Genomic DNA, 10000 nt, shown 5'->3' on the forward strand with positions numbered 1-10000 from the left:
AATAAAAGCAGATTCAATAATATTCCTACGAGTTATAGTATTACAATATAAAACAACTTTTGCCCCCTCCCAATGAATCATGTGATTAAAATTATTAATGTGTAAAAACAAAGCATTCGACATTTGTCCTGTTCTCACACTATATCTATGTTGTTTAATTCTGGTGTCGACACCAGGAGTCACAAAAACGGAATGAGCGCAAAGTATGCTGTGTTGTTCCTAACCTTGTCGCTAGGGGATGAGACCACCTACACAATATTGGTGTCGCTACTGCATAATTTGAATCTAAACTACTGCGAATAGATAGAAACTGTAGCTATGTAATTACTAGGTAAGTTATTTAATTAAAACTCAAAATTCATACCCAGGAAGATGAATCTGTTCCCGTAGAGTTCCATGACGATCATAAATGTTTACAACTTGATTATATCCTGTTGTGGCCAGGAAACCTCCTGAAGCCTTCTGCCAAGTGAAGAAAACCCCTCCAGGGCCATGAGGACCATTTAGGCTAAACACACGCTAGAAAACGAAAGGTAACCAGTCAGTTGAAAAATCTGCAACAAATCTAGAATAGTGTAAATAATTAAGTAATGTCAACACCAATATAGACAAAGAACTCAAATACTGTACTATAAACATCTGACACAGATGCTGCATCATTATGCATAAATACATAATGAGATATGTAGGGATACTCAAATAAAATAAAGACTTTTCACTATATAAAGAGGGGAGACCTCCCACATGGCTGACATTAACCCTTAAGGAATAGGCAAAATATATAACCAGCAGATCCCCATAACGGGTAAACTTTAAGGGTGGCCAATTTAAGAAAAAATGCATTAATGGAAAGAGGAAGATATACAAATGCACAAGGTGTAAGAAAAATTCTAAACATTTTTCTGTACCATCCACAGGAAGTTGAAAATGTTCTATACTTACAACCCTGTGTGGGGCCTCTTTTACAGTACACTCGTAAAAATACACTAACTTTACAAAGTGATACATTTCTTTCTAATAATATCTTTTATTAAATTTTGTAAAGTTATAATTACAGCTCACACAATACCTATTACAAAAGATGGGAACTAAAACCAGTGACAAATTCTCAGTATGTATATTTATTGTAAAATATTTATAAGATTACTGAGATGGGGAGATTTAGTAACTTTATTTGAGGTATACATGTTTTTTATAATATTTCTTTGCACTTTTCTTTGCAAAATTGCAATTATAACTGACATCTATCATAAAAGATAAGAACCAAAACCAACAGCAATCCCTGGTTATATTTATGATCAAATAAATAAAAAGATATCATGGATAAAGAGGGGCAATAGCACATTCCCCCATCAAGTCTCAAGGCACAATGATCTCCCTCTGTCCTGTACTGTTTGTTTGTTTGTATGGTGCTTTTACGTTGCATGGAACCAATGGTTATTCAGCAACGGGACCAACGGCTTTACGTGACTTCTGAACCACGTCAAGAGTGAACTTCTATCACCAGAAATACACATCTCTCACTCCTCATTGGAATGGCCGAGAATCGAACCTGCGACCACCGAGGTGGGACGCTAATATCATACCAACCACGCCGCTGAGATGCTATCTGTCCTGTACTGAGCTGCTACAATTGCCATACATCATTTATGGACCACTGAAGTCAGATGAACACCTTTCCTGCTAAAATCGTCAAATCATATGGCGCATAATATGTATTATTACTCATATACGTACAGTGGAATACCCATATTTGCGTTCTCGACATTCACGGATTCCTGCATTCACAGATTCATCTATGGACCATATCTACCAATTATTCGCAGGAAATTCATGTATTCCAGTATTTATCTATGAGAAATACCACAAATTACTGTTTTTCTTTAAATCAATTCCATCATAAATTGCCCTTTTTGTGAAAACTATTCAAAAAAAAAGGTGCAAAAATTTTTAGTAGATTATTCTTGAGTTTCCGCTAACAAATAGGCTGTTTTAAGTGCAGGCGACCCGCGGTTAACGGCGCAATCACTCAACGGCGAATCGGTTTTACGGCGGTCGTCAAAAATATTCATTAAAAAAATCAGGCATTTTAAAGGTATCTTTATGGCACAATTTTCAGTTAACAGCGCCGCTAGCGCCGTTGTCTAACGGGTTCATACATTTGTAGAAATGCCGTTCAGACCATAAAGGTTATGCAAATTATATCAAAAAATTTTATGGAGAGTTATAACGTAGGTATTAGGGTAAAATATATGCCTCTGACGGTGTTCCATGCCGAAAATATCAAGTTACATAAGTGCAAATTTAGCTATGGATATGTCGATTTATAAATGTTCATGCTTTTATTTAAAATGTGTATGAAAATGTATTACGTGAAAGGTATTTTTATTTCTGTACAGAAATATGATACAAAGGCAGCTTTTGAAACTGCCCTTCACGTTATCAAATACGATGTTTTTTCATGTTCTTTCTTGTGAGCCGCCGCCTGCCGCTCTTCCAAAAATATCGATTTAAAAAAAGTGCAAATTAGCGATCGATGTGTCGATTTTATAAATGTTTATGCTTTTATGTTTAAAATGTGTATGAAAATGTATTACGAATAGGGTATTTTTATTTCTGTGCAGAAATATGATAAAAAGGCAGCTTTTGAAACTGCCCTTCAAGTTATCGACTACGATGTTTTTTCAAGTTTGTTCTGGTATGCCGCCGTCTGCCGCTCTTCCGAAAATATAGTTAAAAGGAGTGCAAATTTAGCGATCGATGTGTCGATTTTTTAAATGTTTATGCTTTTATATTTAAAATGTGTATGAAAATATATTACGTAAAGGTATTTTCATTTTTGTACAGAAATAAGATACAAATTAAGGCAGCCTTTGTAACTACGCTCCACATTGTCAGGGGATGTTTTTTCATGTTCGTTCTTGTCTGCCAGTTCCGAAAAATGCATTGTGTTATTTTATTAATTATGCATCTTTTCCATAAATCCTTTAAAAAGTTATACATTATTTCACTGTATCCAAGAATATTGTATGTATTCTCATATTATTGTATTTTAAAATACTACGGCAAATTTAAGCCATTATTTCGCCGAGCGGCCAATGTTGTGGTTTGAAATCAGCTGATGAATACGAGTTTGTTTCACCATAACGCAATTCTGAGCGAATGCTCTTGCTTCTAGTTAGCATAAACGAATATCTAGATACTTGACTTCTATGAGACAAAGATATTTTTCCTTATACAGCGTGTTTTATAGTGGAAATATTTATTGAAAATGTCTTGTTGTGAATGTGAACTTTTTTTTTTTGTTAACAGATTACATTGGCGGCATGTTTATTGCGTAAAAAATGAAGTGATTCCGTTCGCAATAATCCTTTATATCATCGTAATACGAACTTTACGTTATTTATCTTATATCGGCGTGAAACCAACAGTAGTGTTCTTTCAAGCACAGTAGTTTTGATTAAAATGACTTTATCCCAATTTTATCTACGGTTGTGTTTGATGGCATACGTTTACTGCAGTTTTATCCTTGTTGCCGATGTACGATAATAGTCATTAGCAGCTTGAACAGTTTTCTCAGCTTCAGTTATAACTAGGTTTAAATTTAACAGTATATTTCCTGATTGATCTTTAATCTATACTGATCTCTGATCTATGCCGAATAAAGTTATTACATTAAGATATCTCAGTTCTTTTCTATACATAACGCCATTTATAACAACTACGGTAATGTTGTACTGTAGTACGATGATTGAAATACAAGCCAAACGGATGTTATCCAGTTCGGTTGTACTTAGAAAAAAAAAAGTTGTTTCTCGTTCGGTTGTTCATGGCTGTACACGTTCACGCAACGAGTATAACGTTAAAACCATACTTTCATCATTCTCTTTTGCTGTTATTGAACTTATGTAACTAGAAGATGGATAAAGTTAGGCCATTGTAATTTGATCTCTCATGAAATCAGACTGTCGTAAGACTAATGATCGTAACCTGAACACTACAGCTACCTGTACACTGTATAAACTTTATTATATCTTTACATACTCTAGACACCCAAATGTACTGTACAGTAAATTCTTTAATACTTACTGCATAAATATAATTTTACTTATTGCGCCGTTGTGGGATTACAGCGCCTTTGACTGGTCTAGAGTTTCGAAAGGTGTGTGGTGGCTGTAGGCTTTAAAATCGCTTAGCGTCGAAAATCGCTTGGCGTCGGCGGCCAGGAACGGAACCCCTGCCGCTAACTATTCGCGGATTCTAGCTATTCGTTGGGGGGGGAGGTGGTCTGGTACTGATCCCCTGCAAACACGGGGGGAACACTATGAGTTAGCCCGTCCATAGCTCAAAACCTATTATAGATCATCAATGAGCATGCCCCTCCAGTGAGGATTAAGACGACATGTTAAGAGTCAAGTTGCTGTTCAGGCGATCTAATTTTATGGCGCTCGTCTAGCGCCATACAATCAGCGATTTATGGTGCCATAACAGGCAGAGTTCTGGTTGTTGGCACCATAAGGTGTCTTATGGCACCATAATATACCTAACAGAGGGTGCCAATAACCAGTTATTGGCGCCATAAGCCCCATTATGGAACAATAAATCACCGAGTTTTGGTTAATGGCGGTTTTTGCTTATCAGCACACCCTTGGGAACAGAACCCTGCCTGTGTTGCTATAAAAAAAAAACTGGGATGAACGACCTCACCCATAAGTCAGCATACACTACATGATTTCAACAAAAATGACATTTTTATAATAAAATAAAGTTTTAAATATATTTACCCAATAATTATATAGCTAATAGTTTTACTTGCCTGGCAGTTGAATTCTGAAATTCGCAGCTCGTGCTAATTTTTTTTTTTTGTTCTGGCTAGGTAACAATGACCCCACCCACTTTTGGGGAAAGAGAGGAACCACTTGGAAAAGAGATCAGTTTGTTTTATATCATAAAAAGAAAATCCATGATAGGGGACAGAGGGTGGGCTCTGACTATATAAATTACTAGATAAGTGCAGTAGTCCCCTGTTTCACACATTTCGTATTTCCATGATTCACTTTTGTAGCTGATTTTTGGGGAACACATTATTCACTTTTCCACAAGGAACTTTCACTAGTTTGCAGATTTTTCTTTTGTATATATATATATATATATATATATTTTTATATATATATATATATATAGTATATTATATATATACATATATATATAGTATATATATATACATACATATCATATATATTATATAATATATATATATATATATATATATATAATGTATATATTATACATACTACAATATATATATATATTATATATATAATATATGAGAATATATATAATATATACTACATACATATGTATATAATATATATATCCCCTAATAAATACTATATATATATATACAACATATGTATATATATAATATATATATATATATATATTATATATATATATATGTGTGTGTGTGTGTGTGTGTGTGTGTGTATATATATATATATATATATATATATATATATATATATATATATATATATATATATATAATATATAAATAATATATATATAAATATATGAATAACTTGATCATGAAGTATATAAAACGTGATGCTATGTATAAATAAAGGTTTTTGGACACAAAAGTAAAAAAATGAAAAAGCGATAGCCAAGTACTTTTGGTCCTGTTCGGACCCTTTACTGTAAAGAGTCCAAGGAGGACCGAAAGTACTTGGCTATCTCGCTTTTTCATTTTTTTCCTTCGTGGCAAAAAACCTTTATTTATACATGTATATATATATATATATAGATATATATATATATATATATATATATATATATATATATATATATATATATATAATACTTCTAGGGCACAATTTTTCACGGATACAACATTCATTGAATAGAATGGCTTTTTCACTGTTAACCAGCTTTTTTGAAATTGCTTCATATTTTCTAATTATTTTCTTTACTTCATTGTTCAGGTTACTAATGGACACATAATGGGGTTCTTCCATTTACTCCAGTATTTTTACACGCGACAGCTGTTTCGTCAACCTATACGTATTGACGTTATCAAGCGTACTGATACAAATATGAGCCTACATGCATTTTGTGATGTCATGAGGACGGAAAGGTAGTACAATTGCCAGATACCTAGTTTTAAGTATTTACAAAAGACTATAGTGAAACATAAAATAAGACAAATAAATAAATATGTTAACAACAGAAATTATATAAAAAGTTGAAAGTAAGTTATTACATACACATTATGCATAAATATATATTAATTACATATATATATTACATATAGTTTTAATTTACTGAAAGTCAGTGTGCGCTCCTGTCCGCGTGTGGGGGTTTTGTTCCACGCGGTTGAAGGGCTGCCTCCTACACGAGGGCAAGGATCGGTCTGCCTCACGTTGGATGTTAAGGCTGGGACATTGCATGGCGATGTGGAGGTTCTGATATTAATAAACGATTGTAGTTGCCTTCCTTGTGTATTATTTTGGTGTTTGTGAGAAGTTCTTGTAATGATGGTTTTTTATTGTGGGTATCCACAAAGTGCTGATGAATGGCTCCTTGGTTTCTGTGAGCCTGCATGCGACGTTTGAGTGTAGTGGTTGTGTGTCCGATATAGCATTTTTGGGGGGATTGACATTGCTCGTCAGCACAGACAAACTTGTACACTATATCAGATTCAACCTCTTTCTCCGTCGATGGGGCCGTACTATTTTTCATTATCAATGAGGCCGTAAGGTTTGGTTTGCAGTAAATTCTTGCTGTTATTTTGTTATATGGCACTAGGGGGGTGTTTCCTCTTCGCAGTATACCAAGGATGGCTTTCCTTTCATCTTCGTGGTGTTTGTTGTATGTTATCTGATGGTATATCACTATTTCTTTGTCTTTGTCTTGTGTGTTGTCCTTCGGGGTCGGGTTATAGAAAGCCTCTAATCTCTTTTTGACAACTTGCTGGATCATGTCATCTGGGTAGCCGTTATTTGTGAGCAGCTGTTGAACTCTGTTGATTTCTTCGTTAGTCGCTTTTCCACGTCGAACAGTGTGTTATGGCGCGTTTTATGTATGCATTTACCACAGATCATTTATATGCATCAGGGCATTCTCCTCTAGCATTTAAGCATCTCCCCAGCGTCTGTCTTTTTAGTGTATAGACGGTGGTATTGTATTCTTTGTTGTTCTTTTGGGTCACAAGTACGTCCAAGAAAGGGAGCATCTTCTCATCACTTTTTTCTACCGTAAAATTTAATGTAGAATTTGCTTGGAGTTTATTTACTAATTCTTCTATGTCATTTTCGCCCTTTGTTGTTATAAAGATATCATCAATATATCTCCCATAGATTCTGGGTTTTGGGGTTTTGGGTTTTGTTCTTGGAAATGTGACCTCTTCTGTTGTTGTGCCATGTATGCGTTTGCGAAAAGAAACCCCAAGGGGGGAACCCATTGCTACGCCACCTGTTCCTTTTGCCGATCTAGATAAATTTTTGCCCCTATGCGAGAGGAATGGGGCTTCCTTTGTGCATCGCTTCCAGCATCCTCGTTTTAGAAGATTTTTTCGGGTATCAGTAAAGGTGGTTTCTCCGAGCGGTATATCCTGTCCACGATGATTTGTATTGTTTCATCCACTGGTACATTAGTAAATAAACTTTCAACGTCCAGGGATGCTATGTCTTCGTCGGGTGCGGTGTCTTGCAGTAGGTCGATGAATTCCGTCGATGATTTTAGCGAGAACGTTGAGGGAATGTACGGCGTTATAATTTCGTTCAATTTCTTAGCCACTTTATACATGGGGGATGTTTATGGGGGATGTTATTTGGGATATAATGGGCCGTAGTGGGTTTCCCTGTTTGTGGATCTTGACTGCCGTAGCAGTATCCGGGTGCAAAGTTCTCCGATGATTTTTGGAAAGCTTACTGTTTCTCTGTTCTTTTTGTTCGCTTTTTCTGTTATCCTCATCATTTTCTTTTTGAGGTCATTTGTTGGGTCTTTTTTAAGTGGCTGAAACTTATTATTATCACTTAATATATTATCCATTTTGGTGTCGTACTCTTCTCTATTCATTATGACGTACACTGCAGTTTTATCTCCTTTGCGTATTATTACCATTATGTGTCCATTAGTAACCTGAACAATGAAGTAAAGAAAATAATTAGAAAATATGAAGCAATTTCAAAAAAGCTGGTTAACAGTGAAAAAGCCATTCTATTCAATGAATATATAATATATATATATATATATATATATATATATATATATATATATATATATATATATATATATATATATATATATATATATATATATATATATATATATATATATACATGTATATGAATAACTTGATCACGAAGTATATAAAACGTGATGCTATGTATAAATAAAGGTTTTTGGACACAAAGGAAAAAAATGAAAAAGCGAGATAGCCAAGTACTTTTGGTCCTGTTCAGACCCTTTACTGTAAAGGGTCCAAACAGGACCGAAAGTACTTGGCTATCTCGCTTTTTCATTTTTTTCCTTCGTGGCAAAAAACCTTTATTTATGCATGTATATACATATATATATGGAGACACATATTTGGAGATTATGGGGCAATATTTGGGAGTGTGTGAGTTAGATGCCTTGAGTGCATATTTTTTGGAGATATATTTTTTGGAGCCTTGTTTTGTTCCACATGGAGTTATTGTGGAAATAGAGGTAAATATTTTGTATTTGCCGAAATAGAGGTGATTATTCTCTATTCCTGGAGTGGTGTCTTTTTTTTCTACTGACATGTGGCTATTGGAGAAATAAGAGAATAATATAAGGGGGTTGGTTATTACCCAAATGGAGGAAATATTTCTATAACCGGAGTGGTGTTATTATTGATATGATGTCTCATAATGGAGTTGGAATTAATCTTGGGCGGGTAACCTTTTTTTTTGTGGTTATGGAGTTTTTTTCGAGTCAAGAGAAGATTTCTGAGGTTCTCTTTTTTTTTTATTTCGTGTCTATTTAGAGAGAAGTGGCATTACTGCATTACGAGTCATTTGGAGATGTGTGTGCATTTTTCATGTTCACAAGTGTGTTATTCTTGGAGCAATATAATTTGGGAAAAGTCATGTTGAGAGAATAAGTCTTCGAGACAAATTTTTGAACACATTAGTCATATCCTGGAGTTAATTCTGTGAAATGTGTCAGTTAGACCTTTTTTTTTCTTGAGAATCATGAGTTTCCAAACTTATGTGTCTTACTAGACAATTTTTGTGCTGTTGTTTGAACATGCGTCCGCAGGCAATTTTCTGCTGACAAGCGATGTGATGAGCATGTGCTGAGCGGTGCTGCTGAGCGTGTGCTGATTCTTTTCTTCTGATGGTGACAGATCAGAATTTTTGCAATATCTGGAAATGTGGCTATAGCATTTCACGAAAGCGCATGTATGAGAGTTTGCTTTCTGGCAAATTCCATAACTTTACATGGAGCATTTCTTGGGGAAAACGCGGGAGTTATGCATATTATACATGTATTATGTATTTTGTGATTGGGGAAATCTACTTGTGATTATTCTTTTTTTTATTATTATTATTTTTCTTCCTTTTCCTATGAGAGATATGATTTGGGGATTGAGCTTAAATAGCATTTCTTTTTTGGACGGGAGATTTGATTTTACCGGGAGGTGTAATTTTTCGAGGGTTATTGCTTACGTAATGGGAGTTTGACATTAAGTCTCATTGTAATTAATTATTGAGCAGAAGAGGGGGTTTTTGCTGTTAAAAGTTGGAGATTTTTACTGATTTTGTGGGTTGTCAGAACTTGAGAGAACATTTTTGGGTCTGGGTGTTACGTGATTCTTTTCTTTCTTGAGCTCGTTACGAATTTTTTCTTTTTTTTTTTGTGAGCACATTCGAGTTCGAAATGTGAGTGCAGAATTCCGTGGAGTTGCTGTGATTTCTGAGTTGTGTGTGTGCTGATGTGCGAGTTTGGAGAATTGAGTTGGAGAACTTGA

At 34.7% G+C, this 10000-nt stretch overlaps 1 protein-coding gene across 1 annotated transcript in view; it reads right to left on the reverse strand.

Annotated features, from left to right (window-relative positions):
- The window catches only part of LOC135216338 (WD repeat-containing protein 19-like), a 927827-nt gene that overhangs the window by 856035 nt on the left and 61792 nt on the right, over positions 1-10000 (reverse strand). Inside the window, 1 exon segment of the mRNA XM_064251544.1 lies at positions 365-519. Within this exon segment, the coding sequence (XP_064107614.1) occupies positions 365-519 (155 nt within the window).

The sequence above is a fragment of the Macrobrachium nipponense genome, chromosome 6, assembly GCF_015104395.2.
Source record: "Macrobrachium nipponense isolate FS-2020 chromosome 6, ASM1510439v2, whole genome shotgun sequence".
Lineage (NCBI taxonomy): Eukaryota > Metazoa > Arthropoda > Malacostraca > Decapoda > Palaemonidae > Macrobrachium > Macrobrachium nipponense.